Source organism: Balaenoptera acutorostrata, chromosome 6 (assembly GCF_949987535.1).
Source record: "Balaenoptera acutorostrata chromosome 6, mBalAcu1.1, whole genome shotgun sequence".
In the NCBI taxonomy this organism is placed as follows: Eukaryota; Metazoa; Chordata; class Mammalia; order Artiodactyla; family Balaenopteridae; genus Balaenoptera; species Balaenoptera acutorostrata.
Genome location: NC_080069.1, coordinates 18835679 through 18855958, shown reverse-complemented (window position 1 = coordinate 18855958; position 20280 = coordinate 18835679). Strand labels below are relative to the sequence as shown.

At 58.8% G+C, this 20280-nt stretch overlaps 1 protein-coding gene across 1 annotated transcript in view; it reads right to left on the bottom strand.

Annotated features, from left to right (window-relative positions):
- Positions 1-18801, bottom strand: part of LOC130708392 (NUT family member 2D-like) — a 47566-nt gene extending 28765 nt beyond the window's left edge. The window contains exons 1-2 of the mRNA XM_057548325.1: positions 18767-18801; positions 17752-18528 (exon numbers count right to left, since the gene is read on the bottom strand). Of these exons, the coding sequence (XP_057404308.1) occupies positions 17752-18528; positions 18767-18801 (812 nt within the window). The remainder of the gene's footprint in view (positions 1-17751; positions 18529-18766) is intronic.
- Positions 18802-20280: the final 1479 nt, after the last annotated feature.

Sequence of the window (20280 nt, the reverse complement as noted above, 5' to 3'; positions counted from 1 at the left end):
CTATCACCCTGCGCTGCACCCACCCCAGAGAGGGCCCTTCCCCATGCCAGGCCTCCGAGGCAGGGAAGGGACGGACAGAGCCATGTGGGCCTCCTGTTCTGGGGCCCTACCTCTCCCCTGCTCACTGGGGTCCCTCCGTGCCCTGGTCTTCCTGGGTGTCCCTTGTCTCCCCTGTTCTACCTGCGATCCCTCCCTCCTCTGGCTCCCCTGGGCCACCTGGTTTCCCCTGTCCCCTGGATCCCCTGGGGTCCCCCCTCCCCTGGAGTCCGCTGGCTCCCTAAGTGTCCCTCTCCCTCCCCTGGCTCACTTCTTCAGGGGTGAGTCCTTCCTCCTGCTCCAGCTCCTCAGCAAGGGCCACGAGATCCAGATGTGGGTCTGGGGAAAACAATTCTGCCAGGAATCGAGGGTGAATGACTGCCTCCACCTTTGACAGAAAGAAGAGGCTGTGAGCATCCTTGGCCAGGAGTGGCCTGTGACACAAGAAGACCAGGAGGGAAAGTGAAAAGCAGAGACCCACCCCCACTCTCCTCCACAAGGCGGGGATGGTCAGCACACACACACACACACACACACACACGCACATACACAGTCACACACAAAAGAGCACATATACAGATGCACATACACAGACACACAAAGGCATACACACAGACACAAACATATACACACATACATCTGCGTAAACCTCCCCTAACACCGGGCTCAGGAACAAGGAGCTGAGCTGAAGTCCCATCGGCTTGAGTAGAACCCAGATCTTGGGTGCTGAGAGTTCCATGCCCTGGCATCTTGTAGACCCCAGGCTCCAGGCCCAGCCTACCTTGGTGACAGAGTCTTCCCGGGAACGCAGCTCGTCCATGTAGCTCAAGAGACACGGGTCCATGTAGGTGTCGTCCTCTTCCTGCTTCGGCTCATTTCCGTCCTTTCCACATTCTGCATGTGACTTGCCTCTGCCTGAGTGGACGGGCCCCACCAGCGCCTCCATCCTGTCCACATACTCCCTCACAGTCTCAGTGGGAATCTCCTTGGGCGCCTTGGGCTCCGGGGTCCGCTGGGATCTGTGTGGCTTCGGGTGCGAGGGCTGGGCCCTGGGGCCGGACATCCTGGGAGCACAGGCTGAGGCAGAGCAGGAGGAAGGGAAGGAAGGTGAGGGACTCCCGGTCCACCTCCTGACCACCGAGCGCACGTTGGTGAGGGCATTGTTTGGGGGACGTTGATGTGGGTGTGGGAGGGGTCAGGACCATCTGAAGCCTCATGCACAGTTGGAGAGGGGAGGTTAGGGGGTCATCTAAGAGAGTCACAAGTAAGGAAGTGGGGAACCTCCAATTTTCTAGGGGTCTCCCCTTCAAGCCCACTACTTAGGCAGACTTAGTGTGGGGTCCTTTGACAGGGAGGTGTGAGAGGAGTTACAAAACTGACCAAGTCAATACCCCGTAGTGACAAAGGGCAGCTGAGACCCCACCCCCCCACCCCCCGCCTCGGTGGCTGTTTTGGTTGAAAGACCAATGCCCCTGTCTTGAAAGAAAAGGATCCACATGGGGACGGTGGCCAACCCTAGGCCCCTGTTACCTGTGCCTTCAGCTCCAGTGGGAACCTGGGTGCCTGGCTGAAGGTGCACTTTCGGGGCTGGGGGCCCCCGAGGATCCAGCTTCGGTGGGGCTGGAGGAGGCAGGTCCTGCGCGCACTGCATGCACTGCAAATTCTGAATGTGTATCTCCTCCTCGGCCGCAAATTCCATGAACCTGGGGGGTGACGGAGGCACAGGCCACCCTGAGAAAAAGGCCTGGGTTCTGGAGCCCAACAAAGGCAGCCAAGACTGAGGCAGTGGGAGAGGATGTGCCTTGGGGCCGTCAAGGCCCTGTGAGGTGCTGTCCACAGCAGAGAGCTGCTCCTGGAAGTGATCACAAGATCTGGGACCCTTCCTGCCTCACCAGCACTGGAGGGCATTCAACAGCATAGACCCAGGTCGCTGAATTGAACCAGGTCAACGGGACACATGGCTGACCCAGGGGGCACCCTCCTCATGCCCCCGTCCCCATCCAGAACCACATGAAGGGCTGACAGCCAGAGGCTGGAACAGGCATGTGTTCCCCACAGGGGTCCTTGCCCGAATCCAGGACCCTGGGCTAGGACTGAGAGTCCTGGAACATAGACCTGGAGACAGGGCCCAGGAGAGGCTGGACGATGTGGATGCTGAGCTTAGAGGAGAGGTCTTCCCTTCCTGTGAGAAGCGCTCGTTTGTTTGCTTTTGTTTCTTAAACCAAGGGGATTACCATGGAGCAAACACTGGAAGGGCCGGAGACCCTTGGGCCGACGACAGCTGGCTTCCCCAGCCTCTTCAGGGATGCCAGGGTACCCACTCAGGGCACTTTTCATGAGGAGAGGTGGTCCCAAATCTATGTTAGTGGCCGCCAGCCACCCACCACTAAGGAAGCAGCAGGCTGACGGGTGGAGCTCTTTCCCCGGCCCAGCCCATGTGGCCGGAGTTGGACCCCTACTGGACTCACAGCTTCACCCTGCCCCGTCCTGAGACCTTCATGTCAAGGCCAGGGTAGGTCAGAATCAGGGGAAGGCAGAGCTCCTGGTGGAGGAAGGACAGAAGTCTCAAACTCTCAAGGTGAGGGAGGGGTTTCTGGAGGACAGTAGGGCCCCTGGGCTGCGGGGACCCTGTGCTGGGTGACAGCCCTTCTCCTCTGTCCTCTCTGATCAGCACCCCCACGGCCAGACCCTGCCCTCACCCACTCGCCTCACCCTCCACGCAGCCCCTGGGCCCAGGACGCTGACTCACTTTTCCGCCCTCTCGTAGTAGATCATCCGGTCAAGGTTGCTCAAGCGCCGCCATTCCTGCACGGCCCTCCGCAGTCCCTCCTCCAGCGGCATGGTGGGATTCAGGCGGGTCACGGATCGAAGCACTAGGCTGTAAGCCCTCGGGGTCAGTCTCCGGGCCCAGCCCAGCCCCCACCTGCCTGACCCCACCCGCCCATGTGGACCACACATCACTCAACCCAGAATGACTGAGCAACAGGAGGGTGAGAGGCGGGCGTCTGGGAGGGCAAAGACAAGCCTTCCCGGCCACTGCTGTCACCGCCTCACACTCACTCAAGGATGACCATCCACTCCCAGGCTAGAGCTGGGACATTGTGCCTTGGGGAGCTCTTTTCCTCCTCAAGGCTGCATTTTCATAATAAAAATCACCATCATCAATGAGGCATGGCCTGTGCCAAGCAATCTGCTCACACTTCATAGATTAGCCCAAGGCGTCTTCTGCACAGTCCTCTGAGTGAAGTGTACTTGTCCCCTTTTTACGAGGGACCGGAGGTTTAGGATGGAAATGCCTGCCAGGCTCACAACTCTAGTGGGAGAGAGCCCACGCCCTTAGGAGAGCTCTACCATCACCCTGTTCCTAGTGGAATTCTCCACAACGAAGTGGAGGCATGCATAAAGCGCTCTCCTGGGCCCCGCGCTCCTCCCCCTCCTCTGAAGTGACCTCCCCTGGCCATGTGCGCTCACGTCCTGTATGAAGGACTCGGCACCACAGGAGAGGGCGGCATCCACTCCTTGGCTCCTCACCTTACACCACGACCCTCTCTGACTGCAAGGCTTCAGTCCATATTACCATGAGAATCATGGAAGAGCAAGCTGGCCAGACTCACAGGGTGGTGGGGCCCGTTGAGATAGGGCACATTTCAGTCCTGATGTCACGGACTGGCAGGCCCACCCATGTGACCGACAATGTGCCCTCTCATAGCATGGACATCGCCCTCACACCTTCCTTCCAGTATCGCTAGAAACCTAACGTGCGAGTCCATCCCCAGTTCCTCTTTATCTAAAAGCTCCCATAAGCTCAGGAGCCCCTGAGCGTTCACTCACATGAGAAAGCAGGAAAAAGCTTCTGCATCAGGACTCAGGCGAAAGTGTCTCCAGGCCAGGGGCTTGAAGCGCTGCCAACGTCGGAAGTTACTGTACTCTCTCTGGGGGTTAGAGGAGCCATCCTGCGAGGCGTTGGGCTGGTTGGTGGCCAGGCGGCCCTCCCTGGAAATGCCATGTGGCCATGGCCCAGGGTTCACTGGGCGAATGATAGGCGCCAGCTGGGCAGCTGGTGGTGGAGCTTGAGGAGGAAAGCCTGGGGTCCAGCCTCCCTTGCCAGCCTGACGTCCTCGAGAGGGAACAAAGTCTCTGAGCACGAACGGGCCAGTGTCTGTTCGGATGGGCCTATGAAGAGCCTCAAAATCAATCTCTGGTGGGCAGGCTTCATCACTGACCCCTAGATGGCGGTCTTGGTCGTGCCTCTGGGCACCTTGGCCAGCGTGGGACTCAGAAGGACTTGAGCCCATTCCGGGTGCACTGTGGCTCGGGGCTGCCGGCCCACCCTCGTCCTCTTTCAAGGCCAGGAGTCGTTTCTGCACCAGCTGGTAGGAGGGAGGAGGACAGTGACAGCTCCACGCGCACGTGTGAGAGGAGGAGCACTGGGCAGTGGGACAATGGCCCTGGGGGGGAGGAGGGGACGGGTGACCCCAGGACTAGACTCCAAATCCAGACACGGTGGCATTCCTGCCATCCTCCTGCACCTTCTTCCCAGCTGTGTGTCCTTCCCTCCGCTCCCGGCTCCCCATCCTCTCCTTCCTATCACCCTGCGCTGCACCCACCCCAGAGAGGGCCCTTCCCCATGCCAGGCCTCCGAGGCAGGGAAGGGACGGACAGAGCCATGTGGGCCTCCTGTTCTGGGGCCCTACCTCTCCCCTGCTCACTGGGGTCCCTCCGTGCCCTGGTCTTCCTGGGTGTCCCTTGTCTCCCCTGTTCTACCTGCGATCCCTCCCTCCTCTGGCTCCCCTGGGCCACCTGGTTTCCCCTGTCCCCTGGATCCCCTGGGGTCCCCCCTCCCCTGGAGTCCCCTGGCTCCCTAAGTCTCCCTCTCCCTCCCCTGGCTCACTTCTTCAGGGGTGAGTCCTTCCTCCTGCTCCAGCTCCTCAGCAAGGGCCACGAGATCCAGATGTGGGTCTGGGGAAAACAATTCTGCCAGGAATCGAGGGTGAATGACTGCCTCCACCTTTGACAGAAAGAAGAGGCTGTGAGCATCTTTGGCCAGGAGTGGCCTGTGACACAAGAAGACCAGGAGGGAAAGTGAAAAGCAGAGACCCACCCCCACTCTCCTCCACAAGGCGGGGATGGTCAGCACACACACACACACACACACACACACACACACGCACATACACAGTCACACACAAAAGAGCACATATACAGATGCACATACACAGACACACAAAGGCATACACACAGACACAAACATATACACACATACATCTGCGTAAACCTCCCCTAACACCGGGCTCAGGAACAAGGAGCTGAGCTGAAGTCCCATCGGCTTGAGTAGAACCCAGATCTTGGGTGCTGAGAGTTCCATGCCCTGGCATCTTGTAGACCCCAGGCTCCAGGCCCAGCCTACCTTGGTGACAGAGTCTTCCCGGGAACGCAGCTCGTCCATGTAGCTCAAGAGACACGGGTCCATGTAGGTGTCGTCCTCTTCCTGCTTCGGCTCATTTCCGTCCTTTCCACATTCTGCATGTGACTTGCCTCTGCCTGAGTGGACGGGCCCCACCAGCGCCTCCATCCTGTCCACATACTCCCTCACAGTCTCAGTGGGAATCTCCTTGGGCGCCTTGGGCTCCGGGGTCCGCTGGGATCTGTGTGGCTTCGGGTGCGAGGGCTGGGCCCTGGGGCCGGACATCCTGGGAGCACAGGCTGAGGCAGAGCAGGAGGAAGGGAAGGAAGGTGAGGGACTCCCGGTCCACCTCCTGACCACCGAGCGCACGTTGGTGAGGGCATTGTTTGGGGGACGTTGATGTGGGTGTGGGAGGGGTCAGGACCATCTGAAGCCTCATGCACAGTTGGAGAGGGGAGGTTAGGGGGTCATCTAAGAGAGTCACAAGTAAGGAAGTGGGGAACCTCCAATTTTCTAGGGGTCTCCCCTTCAAGCCCACTACTTAGGCAGACTTAGTGTGGGGTCCTTTGACAGGGAGGTGTGAGAGGAGTTACAAAACTGACCAAGTCAATACCCCGTAGTGACAAAGGGCAGCTGAGACCCCACCCCCCCACCCCCCGCCTCGGTGGCTGTTTTGGTTGAAAGACCAATGCCCCTGTCTTGAAAGAAAAGGATCCACATGGGGACGGTGGCCAACCCTAGGCCCCTGTTACCTGTGCCTTCAGCTCCAGTGGGAACCTGGGTGCCTGGCTGAAGGTGCACTTTCGGGGCTGGGGGCCCCCGAGGATCCAGCTTCGGTGGGGCTGGAGGAGGCAGGTCCTGCGCGCACTGCATGCACTGCAAATTCTGAATGTGTATCTCCTCCTCGGCCGCAAATTCCATGAACCTGGGGGGTGACGGAGGCACAGGCCACCCTGAGAAAAAGGCCTGGGTTCTGGAGCCCAACAAAGGCAGCCAAGACTGAGGCAGTGGGAGAGGATGTGCCTTGGGGCCGTCAAGGCCCTGTGAGGTGCTGTCCACAGCAGAGAGCTGCTCCTGGAAGTGATCACAAGATCTGGGACCCTTCCTGCCTCACCAGCACTGGAGGGCATTCAACAGCATAGACCCAGGTCGCTGAATTGAACCAGGTCAACGGGACACATGGCTGACCCAGGGGGCACCCTCCTCATGCCCCCGTCCCCATCCAGAACCACATGAAGGGCTGACAGCCAGAGGCTGGAACAGGCATGTGTTCCCCACAGGGGTCCTTGCCCGAATCCAGGACCCTGGGCTAGGACTGAGAGTCCTGGAACATAGACCTGGAGACAGGGCCCAGGAGAGGCTGGACGATGTGGATGCTGAGCTTAGAGGAGAGGTCTTCCCTTCCTGTGAGAAGCGCTCGTTTGTTTGCTTTTGTTTCTTAAACCAAGGGGATTACCATGGAGCAAACACTGGAAGGGCCGGAGACCCTTGGGCCGACGACAGCTGGCTTCCCCAGCCTCTTCAGGGATGCCAGGGTACCCACTCAGGGCACTTTTCATGAGGAGAGGTGGTCCCAAATCTATGTTAGTGGCCGCCAGCCACCCACCACTAAGGAAGCAGCAGGCTGACGGGTGGAGCTCTTTCCCCGGCCCAGCCCATGTGGCCGGAGTTGGACCCCTACTGGACTCACAGCTTCACCCTGCCCCGTCCTGAGACCTTCATGTCAAGGCCAGGGTAGGTCAGAATCAGGGGAAGGCAGAGCTCCTGGTGGAGGAAGGACAGAAGTCTCAAACTCTCAAGGTGAGGGAGGGGTTTCTGGAGGACAGTAGGGCCCCTGGGCTGCGGGGACCCTGTGCTGGGTGACAGCCCTTCTCCTCTGTCCTCTCTGATCAGCACCCCCACGGCCAGACCCTGCCCTCACCCACTCGCCTCACCCTCCACGCAGCCCCTGGGCCCAGGACGCTGACTCACTTTTCCGCCCTCTCGTAGTAGATCATCCGGTCAAGGTTGCTCAAGCGCCGCCATTCCTGCACGGCCCTCCGCAGTCCCTCCTCCAGCGGCATGGTGGGATTCAGGCGGGTCACGGATCGAAGCACTAGGCTGTAAGCCCTCGGGGTCAGTCTCCGGGCCCAGCCCAGCCCCCACCTGCCTGACCCCACCCGCCCATGTGGACCACACATCACTCAACCCAGAATGACTGAGCAACAGGAGGGTGAGAGGCGGGCGTCTGGGAGGGCAAAGACAAGCCTTCCCGGCCACTGCTGTCACCGCCTCACACTCACTCAAGGATGACCATCCACTCCCAGGCTAGAGCTGGGACATTGTGCCTTGGGGAGCTCTTTTCCTCCTCAAGGCTGCATTTTCATAATAAAAATCACCATCATCAATGAGGCATGGCCTGTGCCAAGCAATCTGCTCACACTTCATAGATTAGCCCAAGGCGTCTTCTGCACAGTCCTCTGAGTGAAGGGTACTTGTCCCCTTTTTACGAGGGACCGGAGGTTTAGGATGGAAATGCCTGCCAGGCTCACAACTCTAGTGGGAGAGAGCCCACGCCCTTAGGAGAGCTCTACCATCACCCTGTTCCTAGTGGAATTCTCCACAACGAAGTGGAGGCATGCATAAAGCGCTCTCCTGGGCCCCGCGCTCCTCCCCCTCCTCTGAAGTGACCTCCCCTGGCCATGTGCGCTCACGTCCTGTATGAAGGACTCGGCACCACAGGAGAGGGCGGCATCCACTCCTTGGCTCCTCACCTTACACCACGACCCTCTCTGACTGCAAGGCTTCAGTCCATATTACCATGAGAATCATGGAAGAGCAAGCTGGCCAGACTCACAGGGTGGTGGGGCCCGTTGAGATAGGGCACATTTCAGTCCTGATGTCACGGACTGGCAGGCCCACCCATGTGACCGACAATGTGCCCTCTCATAGCATGGACATCGCCCTCACACCTTCCTTCCAGTATCGCTAGAAACCTAACGTGCGAGTCCATCCCCAGTTCCTCTTTATCTAAAAGCTCCCATAAGCTCAGGAGCCCCTGAGCGTTCACTCACATGAGAAAGCAGGAAAAAGCTTCTGCATCAGGACTCAGGCGAAAGTGTCTCCAGGCCAGGGGCTTGAAGCGCTGCCAACGTCGGAAGTTACTGTACTCTCTCTGGGGGTTAGAGGAGCCATCCTGCGAGGCGTTGGGCTGGTTGGTGGCCAGGCGGCCCTCCCTGGAAATGCCATGTGGCCATGGCCCAGGGTTCACTGGGCGAATGATAGGCGCCAGCTGGGCAGCTGGTGGTGGAGCTTGAGGAGGAAAGCCTGGGGTCCAGCCTCCCTTGCCAGCCTGACGTCCTCGAGAGGGAACAAAGTCTCTGAGCACGAACGGGCCAGTGTCTGTTCGGATGGGCCTATGAAGAGCCTCAAAATCAATCTCTGGTGGGCAGGCTTCATCACTGACCCCTAGATGGCGGTCTTGGTCGTGCCTCTGGGCACCTTGGCCAGCGTGGGACTCAGAAGGACTTGAGCCCATTCCGGGTGCACTGTGGCTCGGGGCTGCCGGCCCACCCTCGTCCTCTTTCAAGGCCAGGAGTCGTTTCTGCACCAGCTGGTAGGAGGGAGGAGGACAGTGACAGCTCCACGCGCACGTGTGAGAGGAGGAGCACTGGGCAGTGGGACAATGGCCCTGGGGGGGAGGAGGGGACGGGTGACCCCAGGACTAGACTCCAAATCCAGACACGGTGGCATTCCTGCCATCCTCCTGCACCTTCTTCCCAGCTGTGTGTCCTTCCCTCCGCTCCCGGCTCCCCATCCTCTCCTTCCTATCACCCTGCGCTGCACCCACCCCAGAGAGGGCCCTTCCCCATGCCAGGCCTCCGAGGCAGGGAAGGGACGGACAGAGCCATGTGGGCCTCCTGTTCTGGGGCCCTACCTCTCCCCTGCTCACTGGGGTCCCTCCGTGCCCTGGTCTTCCTGGGTGTCCCTTGTCTCCCCTGTTCTACCTGCGATCCCTCCCTCCTCTGGCTCCCCTGGGCCACCTGGTTTCCCCTGTCCCCTGGATCCCCTGGGGTCCCCCCTCCCCTGGAGTCCCCTGGCTCCCTAAGTCTCCCTCTCCCTCCCCTGGCTCACTTCTTCAGGGGTGAGTCCTTCCTCCTGCTCCAGCTCCTCAGCAAGGGCCACGAGATCCAGATGTGGGTCTGGGGAAAACAATTCTGCCAGGAATCGAGGGTGAATGACTGCCTCCACCTTTGACAGAAAGAAGAGGCTGTGAGCATCCTTGGCCAGGAGTGGCCTGTGACACAAGAAGACCAGGAGGGAAAGTGAAAAGCAGAGACCCACCCCCACTCTCCTCCACAAGGCGGGGATGGTCAGCACACACACACACACACACACACACACACACGCACATACACAGTCACACACAAAAGAGCACATATACAGATGCACATACACAGACACACAAAGGCATACACACAGACACAAACATATACACACATACATCTGCGTAAACCTCCCCTAACACCGGGCTCAGGAACAAGGAGCTGAGCTGAAGTCCCATCGGCTTGAGTAGAACCCAGATCTTGGGTGCTGAGAGTTCCATGCCCTGGCATCTTGTAGACCCCAGGCTCCAGGCCCAGCCTACCTTGGTGACAGAGTCTTCCCGGGAACGCAGCTCGTCCATGTAGCTCAAGAGACACGGGTCCATGTAGGTGTCGTCCTCTTCCTGCTTCGGCTCATTTCCGTCCTTTCCACATTCTGCATGTGACTTGCCTCTGCCTGAGTGGACGGGCCCCACCAGCGCCTCCATCCTGTCCACATACTCCCTCACAGTCTCAGGGGGAATCTCCTTGGGCGCCTTGGGCTCCGGGGTCCGCTGGGATCTGTGTGGCTTCGGGTGCGAGGGCTGGGCCCTGGGGCCGGACATCCTGGGAGCACAGGCTGAGGCAGAGCAGGAGGAAGGGAAGGAAGGTGAGGGACTCCCGGTCCACCTCCTGACCACCGAGCGCACGTTGGTGAGGGCATTGTTTGGGGGACGTTGATGTGGGTGTGGGAGGGGTCAGGACCATCTGAAGCCTCATGCACAGTTGGAGAGGGGAGGTTAGGGGGTCATCTAAGAGAGTCACAAGTAAGGAAGTGGGGAACCTCCAATTTTCTAGGGGTCTCCCCATCAAGCCCACTTCTTAGGCAGACTTAGTGTGGGGTCCTTTGACAGGGAGGTGTGAGAGGAGTTACAAAACTGACCAAGTCAATACCCCGTAGTGACAAAGGGCAGCTGAGACCCCACCCCCCCACCCCCCGCCTCGGTGGCTGTTTTGGTTGAAAGACCAATGCCCCTGTCTTGAAAGAAAAGGATCCACATGGGGACGGTGGCCAACCCTAGGCCCCTGTTACCTGTGCCTTCAGCTCCAGTGGGAACCTGGGTGCCTGGCTGAAGGTGCACTTTCGGGGCTGGGGGCCCCCGAGGATCCAGCTTCGGTGGGGCTGGAGGAGGCAGGTCCTGCGCGCACTGCATGCACTGCAAATTCTGAATGTGTATCTCCTCCTCGGCTGCAAATTCCATGAACCTGGGGGGTGACGGAGGCACAGGCCACCCTGAGAAAAAGGCCTGGGTTCTGGAGCCCAACAAAGGCAGCCAAGACTGAGGCAGTGGGAGAGGATGTGCCTTGGGGCCGTCAAGGCCCTGTGAGGTGCTGTCCACAGCAGAGAGCTGCTCCTGGAAGTGATCACAAGATCTGGGACCCTTCCTGCCTCACCAGCACTGGAGGGCATTCAACAGCATAGACCCAGGTCGCTGAATTGAACCAGGTCAACGGGACACATGGCTGACCCAGGGGGCACCCTCCTCATGCCCCCGTCCCCATCCAGAACCACATGAAGGGCTGACAGCCAGAGGCTGGAACAGGCATGTGTTCCCCACAGGGGTCCTTGCCCGAATCCAGGACCCTGGGCTAGGACTGAGAGTCCTGGAACATAGACCTGGAGACAGGGCCCAGGAGAGGCTGGACGATGTGGATGCTGAGCTTAGAGGAGAGGTCTTCCCTTCCTGTGAGAAGCGCTCGTTTGTTTGCTTTTGTTTCTTAAACCAAGGGGATTACCATGGAGCAAACACTGGAAGGGCCGGAGACCCTTGGGCCGACGACAGCTGGCTTCCCCAGCCTCTTCAGGGATGCCAGGGTACCCACTCAGGGCACTTTTCATGAGGAGAGGTGGTCCCAAATCTATGTTAGTGGCCGCCAGCCACCCACCACTAAGGAAGCAGCAGGCTGACGGGTGGAGCTCTTTCCCCGGCCCAGCCCATGTGGCCGGAGTTGGACCCCTACTGGACTCACAGCTTCACCCTGCCCCGTCCTGAGACCTTCATGTCAAGGCCAGGGTAGGTCAGAATCAGGGGAAGGCAGAGCTCCTGGTGGAGGAAGGACAGAAGTCTCAAACTCTCAAGGTGAGGGAGGGGTTTCTGGAGGACAGTAGGGCCCCTGGGCTGCGGGGACCCTGTGCTGGGTGACAGCCCTTCTCCTCTGTCCTCTCTGATCAGCACCCCCACGGCCAGACCCTGCCCTCACCCACTCGCCTCACCCTCCACGCAGCCCCTGGGCCCAGGACGCTGACTCACTTTTCCGCCCTCTCGTAGTAGATCATCCGGTCAAGGTTGCTCAAGCGCCGCCATTCCTGCACGGCCCTCCGCAGTCCCTCCTCCAGCGGCATGGTGGGATTCAGGCGGGTCACGGATCGAAGCACTAGGCTGTAAGCCCTCGGGGTCAGTCTCCGGGCCCAGCCCAGCCCCCACCTGCCTGACCCCACCCGCCCATGTGGACCACACATCACTCAACCCAGAATGACTGAGCAACAGGAGGGTGAGAGGCGGGCGTCTGGGAGGGCAAAGACAAGCCTTCCCGGCCACTGCTGTCACCGCCTCACACTCACTCAAGGATGACCATCCACTCCCAGGCTAGAGCTGGGACATTGTGCCTTGGGGAGCTCTTTTCCTCCTCAAGGCTGCATTTTCATAATAAAAATCACCATCATCAATGAGGCATGGCCTGTGCCAAGCAATCTGCTCACACTTCATAGATTAGCCCAAGGCGTCTTCTGCACAGTCCTCTGAGTGAAGTGTAATTGTCCTCTTTTTACCAGGGACAGGAGGTTTAGGATGGAAATGCCTGCCAGGCTCACAACTCTAGTGGGAGAGAGCCCACGCCCTTAGGAGAGCTCTACCATCACCCTGTTCCTAGTGGAATTCTCCACAACGAAGTGGAGGCATGCATAAAGCGCTCTCCTGGGCCCCGCGCTCCTCCCCCTCCTCTGAAGTGGCCTCCCCTGGCCATGTGCGCTCACGTCCTGTATGAAGGACTCGGCACCACAGGAGAGTGCGGCATCCACTCCTTGGCTCCTCACCTTACACCACGACCCTCTCTGACTGCAAGGCTTCAGTCCATATTACCATGAGATTCATGGAAGAGCAAGCTGGCCAGACTCACAGGGTGGTGGGGCCCGTTGAGATAGGGCACATTTCAGTCCTGATGTCACGGACTGGCAGGCCCACCCATGTGACCGACAATGTGCCCTCTCATAGCATGGACATCGCCCTCACACCTTCCTTCCAGTATCGCTAGAAACCTAACGTGCGAGTCCATCCCCAGTTCCTCTTTATCTAAAAGCTCCCATAAGCTCAGGACCCCCTGAGCGTTCACTCACATGAGAAAGCAGGAAAAAGCTTCTGCATCAGGACTCAGGCGAAAGTGTCTCCAGGCCAGGGGCTTGAAGCGCTGCCAACGTCGGAAGTTACTGTACTCTCTCTGGGGGTTAGAGGAGCCATCCTGCGAGGCGTTGGACTGGTTGGTGGCCAGGCGGCCCTCCCTGGAAGTGCCATGTGGCCATGACCCAGAGTTCACTGGGCGAATGATAGGGGCCAGCTGGGCAGCTGGTGGTGGAGCTTGAGGAGGAAAGCCTGGGGTCCAGCCTCCCTTGCCAGCCTGACGTCCTCGAGAGGGAACAAAGTCTCTGAGCACGAACGGGCCAGTGTCTGTTCGGATGGGCCTATGAAGAGCCTCAAAATCAATCTCTGGTGGGCAGGCTTCATCACTGACCCCTAGATGGCGGTCTTGGTCGTGCCTCTGGGCACCTTGGCCAGCGTGGGACTCAGAAGGACTTGAGCCCATTCCGGGTGCACTGTGGCTCGGGGCTGCCGGCCCACCCTCGTCCTCTTTCAAGGCCAGGAGTCGTTTCTGCACCAGCTGGTAGGAGGGAGGAGGACAGTGACAGCTCCACGCGCACGTGTGAGAGGAGGAGCACTGGGCAGTGGGACAATGGCCCTGGGGGGGAGGAGGGGACGGGTGACCCCAGGACTAGACTCCAAATCCAGACACGGTGGCATTCCTGCCATCCTCCTGCACCTTCTTCCCAGCTGTGTGTCCTTCCCTCCGCTCCCGGCTCCCCATCCTCTCCTTCCTATCACCCTGCGCTGCACCCACCCCAGAGAGGGCCCTTCCCCATGCCAGGCCTCCGAGGCAGGGAAGGGACGGACAGAGCCATGTGGGCCTCCTGTTCTGGGGCCCTACCTCTCCCCTGCTCACTGGGGTCCCTCCGTGCCCTGGTCTTCCTGGGTGTCCCTTGTCTCCCCTGTTCTACCTGCGATCCCTCCCTCCTCTGGCTCCCCTGGGCCACCTGGTTTCCCCTGTCCCCTGGATCCCCTGGGGTCCCCCCTCCCCTGGAGTCCCCTGGCTCCCTAAGTCTCCCTCTCCCTCCCCTGGCTCACTTCTTCAGGGGTGAGTCCTTCCTCCTGCTCCAGCTCCTCAGCAAGGGCCAAGAGATCCAGATGTGGGTCTGGGGAAAACAATTCTGCCAGGAATCGAGGGTGAATGACTGCCTCCACCTTTGACAGAAAGAAGAGGCTGTGAGCATCCTTGGCCAGGAGTGGCCTGTGACACAAGAAGACCAGGAGGGAAAGTGAAAAGCAGAGACCCACCCCCACTCTCCTCCACAAGGCGGGGATGGTCAGCACACACACACGCACACACACACCCACACACACACACACACGCACATACACAGTCACACACAAAAGAGCACATATACAGATGCACATACACAGACACACAAAGGCATACACACAGACACAAACATATACACACATACATCTGCGTAAACCTCCCCTAACACCGGGCTCAGGAACAAGGAGCTGAGCTGAAGTCCCATCGGCTTGAGCAGAACCCAGATCTTGGGTGCTGAGAGTTCCATGCCCTGGCATCTTGTAGACCCCAGGCTCCAGGCCCAGCCTACCTTGGTGACAGAGTCTTCCCGGGAACGCAGCTCGTCCATGTAGCTCAAGAGACACGGGTCCATGTAGGTGTCGTCCTCTTCCTGCTTCGGCTCATTTCCGTCCTTTCCACATTCTGCATGTGACTTGCCTCTGCCTGAGTGGACGGGCCCCACCAGCGCCTCCATCCTGTCCACATACTCCCTCACAGTCTCAGGGGGAATCTCCTTGGGCGCCTTGGGCTCCGGGGTCCGCTGGGATCTGTGTGGCTTCGGGTGCGAGGGCTGGGCCCTGGGGCCGGACATCCTGGGAGCACAGGCTGAGGCAGAGCAGGAGGAAGGGAAGGAAGGTGAGGGACTCCCGGTCCACCTCCTGACCACCGAGCGCACGTTGGTGAGGGCATTGTTTGGGGGACGTTGATGTGGGTGTGGGAGGGGTCAGGACCATCTGAAGCCTCATGCACAGTTGGAGAGGGGAGGTTAGGGGGTCATCTAAGAGAGTCACAAGTAAGGAAGTGGGGAACCTCCAATTTTCTAGGGGTCTCCCCATCAAGCCCACTTCTTAGGCAGACTTAGTGTGGGGTCCTTTGACAGGGAGGTGTGAGAGGAGTTACAAGACTGACCAAGTCAATACCCCGTAGTGACAAAGGGCAGCTGAGACCCCACCCCCCCACCCCCCGCCTCGGTGGCTGTTTTGGTTGAAAGACCAATGCCCCTGTCTTGAAAGAAAAGGATCCACATGGGGACGGTGGCCAACCCTAGGCCCCTGTTACCTGTGCCTTCAGCTCCAGTGGGAACCTGGGTGCCTGGCTGAAGGTGCACTTTCGGGGCTGGGGGCCCCCGAGGATCCAGCTTCGGTGGGGCTGGAGGAGGCAGGTCCTGCGCGCACTGCATGCACTGCAAATTCTGAATGTGTATCTCCTCCTCGGCCGCAAATTCCATGAACCTGGGGGGTGACGGAGGCACAGGCCACCCTGAGAAAAAGGCCTGGGTTCTGGAGCCCAACAAAGGCAGCCAAGACTGAGGCAGTGGGAGAGGATGTGCCTTGGGGCCGTCAAGGCCCTGTGAGGTGCTGTCCACAGCAGAGAGCTGCTCCTGGAAGTGATCACAAGATCTGGGACCCTTCCTGCCTCACCAGCACTGGAGGGCATTCAACAGCATAGACCCAGGTCGCTGAATTGAACCAGGTCAACGGGACACATGGCTGACCCAGGGGGCACCCTCCTCATGCCCCCGTCCCCATCCAGAACCACATGAAGGGCTGACAGCCAGAGGCTGGAACAGGCATGTGTTCCCCACAGGGGTCCTTGCCCGAATCCAGGACCCTGGGCTAGGACTGAGAGTCCTGGAACATAGACCTGGAGACAAGGCCCAGGAGAGGCTGGACGATGTGGATGCTGAGCTTAGAGGAGAGGTCTTCCCTTCCTGTGAGAAGCGCTCGTTTGTTTGCTTTTGTTTCTTAAACCAAGGGGATTACCATGGAGCAAACACTGGAAGGGCCGGAGACCCTTGGGCCGACGACAGCTGGCTTCCCCAGCCTCTTCAGGGATGCCAGGGTACCCACTCAGGGCACTTTTCATGAGGAGAGGTGGTCCCAAATCTATGTTAGTGGCCGCCAGCCACCCACCACTAAGGAAGCAGCAGGCTGACGGGTGGAGCTCTTTCCCCGGCCCAGCCCATGTGGCCGGAGTTGGACCCCTACTGGACTCACAGCTTCACCCTGCCCCGTCCTGAGACCTTCATGTCAAGGCCAGGGTAGGTCAGAATCAGGGGAAGGCAGAGCTCCTGGTGGAGGAAGGACAGAAGTCTCAAACTCTCAAGGTGAGGGAGGGGTTTCTGGAGGACAGTAGGGCCCCTGGGCTGCGGGGACCCTGTGCTGGGTGACAGCCCTTCTCCTCTGTCCTCTCTGATCAGCACCCCCACGGCCAGACCCTGCCCTCACCCACTCGCCTCACCCTCCACGCAGCCCCTGGGCCCAGGACGCTGACTCACTTTTCCGCCCTCTCGTAGTAGATCATCCGGTCAAGGTTGCTCAAGCGCCGCCATTCCTGCACGGCCCTCCGCAGTCCCTCCTCCAGCGGCATGGTGGGATTCAGGCGGGTCACGGATCGAAGCACTAGGCTGTAAGCCCTCGGGGTCAGTCTCCGGGCCCAGCCCAGCCCCCACCTGCCTGACCCCACCCGCCCATGTGGACCACACATCACTCAACCCAGAATGACTGAGCAACAGGAGGGTGAGAGGCGGGCGTCTGGGAGGGCAAAGACGAGCCTTCCCGGCCACTGCTGTCACCGCCTCACACTCACTCAAGGATGACCATCCACTCCCAGGCTAGAGCTGGGACATTGTGCCTTGGGGAGCTCTTTTCCTCCTCAAGGCTGCATTTTCATAATAAAAATCACCATCATCAATGAGGCATGGCCTGTGCCAAGCAATCTGCTCACACTTCATAGATTAGCCCAAGGCGTCTTCTGCACAGTCCTCTGAGTGAAGTGTAATTGTCCTCTTTTTACCAGGGACAGGAGGTTTAGGATGGAAATGCCTGCCAGGCTCACAACTCTAGTGGGAGAGAGCCCACGCCCTTAGGAGAGCTCTACCATCACCCTGTTCCTAGTGGAATTCTCCACAACGAAGTGGAGGCATGCATAAAGCGCTCTCCTGGGCCCCGCGCTCCTCCCCCTCCTCTGAAGTGGCCTCCCCTGGCCATGTGCGCTCACGTCCTGTATGAAGGACTCGGCACCACAGGAGAGTGCGGCATCCACTCCTTGGCTCCTCACCTTACACCACGACCCTCTCTGACTGCAAGGCTTCAGTCCATATTACCATGAGATTCATGGAAGAGCAAGCTGGCCAGACTCACAGGGTGGTGGGGCCCATTGAGATAGGGCACATTTCAGTCCTGATGTCACAGACTGGCAGGCCCACCCATGTGACCGACAATATGCCTTCTCATAGCATGGACATCGTCCTCTCACCTTCCTTCCAGTATCCCTAGAAACCTAACGTGCGCGTCCATCCCCAGTTCCTCTTCATCTAAAAGCTCCCATAAGCTCAGGACCCCCTGAGCGTTCACTCACATGAGAAAGCAGGAAAAAGCTTCTGCATCAGGACTCAGGCGAAAGTGTCTCCGGGCCAGGGGCTTGATGTGCTGCCTACGTCGGAAGTTACTGTACTCTCTCTGGGGGTTAGAGGAGCCATCCTGCGAGGCGTTGGACTGGTTGGTGGCCAGGCGGCCCTCCCTGGAAGTGCCATGTGGCCATGACCCAGAGTTCACTGGGCGAATGATAGGGGCCAGCTGGGCAGCTGGTGGTGGAGCTTGAGGAGGAAAGCCTGGGGTCCAGCCTCCCTTGCCAGCCTGACTAAGTCCAACAGCTGGAGCAGTCACAACAGTCCCCATCACAGGGGTTGCTATGAATTCGGGTGCAGGACATGCAGCACTCCTGCTAAGGGCCCCTAGAGCGCTCCAGGTGAGGGGGGCCTGAGTAACGACAAAGGTCTGAGTGTAGGTGGCCTCCACTGGCCTCCCTTGTGACCTGACTTGGAGAATGAGGTTGCAAGCCCCAGGGGCACTGGGGCCACGGCCACCATTAGCCACCAAAGGCGTCCTGGGGAAAGCTGGCAGCAGCAGGCTGCTGCCAGGAGGGAATGCTGGGGTGATGGGACGTGGCAGGTGCTGCTGCCAGGGTGGCCGGTGCTGGGCACCAGGAATGGGTGGAGGGAAGGGCACTGCCGTGAAAGTAGACAAGGAGGCACCGGGGTTCATGGTCACATCCGTTCCCAGCACTGGAGATGCTGTTGAGGAAAAGGAAAGGAGTGAATGGAGGAGGAGAATGGGCAAGTGGGACTGAGGCTTTCTGTGGCATCAGAGTGTAAATCTCCACAGGTGAGGGACACTTGGACAAGGGAAACTGTGCAGCGTGCAAATGTCTTCAAGTGATTTTCATGCCCTGACCTCCACTTGAGAATTATTCCACTGGTGACCCCGCGCCCATCCACCAAGGTCCCTGACCCCTGTCTGCCGAGAAGAAATCGCCTCAGCAAGCACTGACTTGGAGAGCCTCCCTAAGGCACCCCCTGGCACCTAAGCCTCACAGGCTGTCTCCCAAGACCTGGAACTCTGTGGACATCCGCTCTGTGAGAAATGCCCCTCAGCCGGCGTACTAGCAGGTAGGGACCTTCTCCAAGGTAAGTTCTAGGCACCCAAAGGCCCTTTGTGGACAGGTATTGTGTAAAATATTAGGGCCCCACCTCCTCCTCAGTCCTCCTTTTCCTGATGCTCAGTATAAGTCCCCTCTTTCTTTCCTAGCCTCACAAAACAAAACAAAATGCTGGAAAATATCTCTCTAATGGAATCCCGATACAAACCCATAACATTGGCCCAGAATGCACCTGCATCTCAGAACAACCCACAGCAGACACGTAACATGGGCCACGTCCTGCCACCCCCTCCCCAGTGCCCAGAGTCACTGTCATCACTCAGGAGTTCTGTTCCTAGGAGGCGGGGGTGGGGGGTGTGTGTGTGAGAAGTAGGCACGTGTCCCTTAGATTCTGTCATTTCACAGCCAGTGATGGCTGCAGAGGATTAAACAAGGGCCAGGGAATTGTCATGTTACATTGGTCATGGGAGTACAGACCGCCTGTGGTCCTTCCCCTTCCAGCTCCCAATAACGGAAAGACAATCTGAGAAGCAGGCATAAGTCAGTTGCCATGGCGATCAAATTGTCTGGAACACATCCCTGTTCAGGAGAACAAGGTACACAAAACGGTGCACCTAATTAATCAGAACAGGTGTCATAGGACGTGTAATAATAACACAGAAGATCTTCTTCCTGCCCCTGGGCTACGCTCCTTCCCCCTTTAAAAGAGGAAGCAGCCTTCACACACATTCCACCCGAAACAACCCCACTCCACATCTGTCCCCTGTCCATGAAGGAGTGACAGGAAATATGAACAAACTCTTCCTCTCAAGGCAGCCTGAGGGTCCACCATGAGATACTGGATGAGATGAAGTAAGTCTGAAGAACTGCGATTCCACAAAAGGAAGAACAATTCAGAACAACTCAGGAACCTGAGCCCTCTCTTGGCTGAAGTTACACGGTTGCCCATCCCCTGTTGAATCCCAAGCAACAGTTGCCTGAACTGAGAAGTGAGCTCTGGGCTGGGAGGAGTGGACGAGGTGTGGGCTGCGGCAGTTAGAATAACCTCCTGCCTAGCTCTCGGAGAGGACACTTCACTGCAGGTGTGGCCACACACAGCCCCACTGAATAGTTTTCTCACCAAGACCATCTCTCCCCACGGTCCCCTTAGATACAGTATGCTCCTGTTCAAATCCCTTAGAAAGATACGGTGAGGCAAGCTTCAGGTGCCTCAGGAACACAAGACAGGTCTAGGCTTTCCTCATGACCCTCCCTGTGTCACCACCAGGACATCACACACATCCTTACACACACGTTTCAAAGTGGCTTGTCTCCCTTCTAGAAAGAATCAACCTGCCTGCTGCCATCCTTTCTCCATAGCCAGGGCAATTCCTCTTGATCCGCCTCCAATGACCCCTCCTCCCCAGTGCAGTCTCAGGTTTCTTCAGGCTCCCCAGTCTCCCCAGGTGA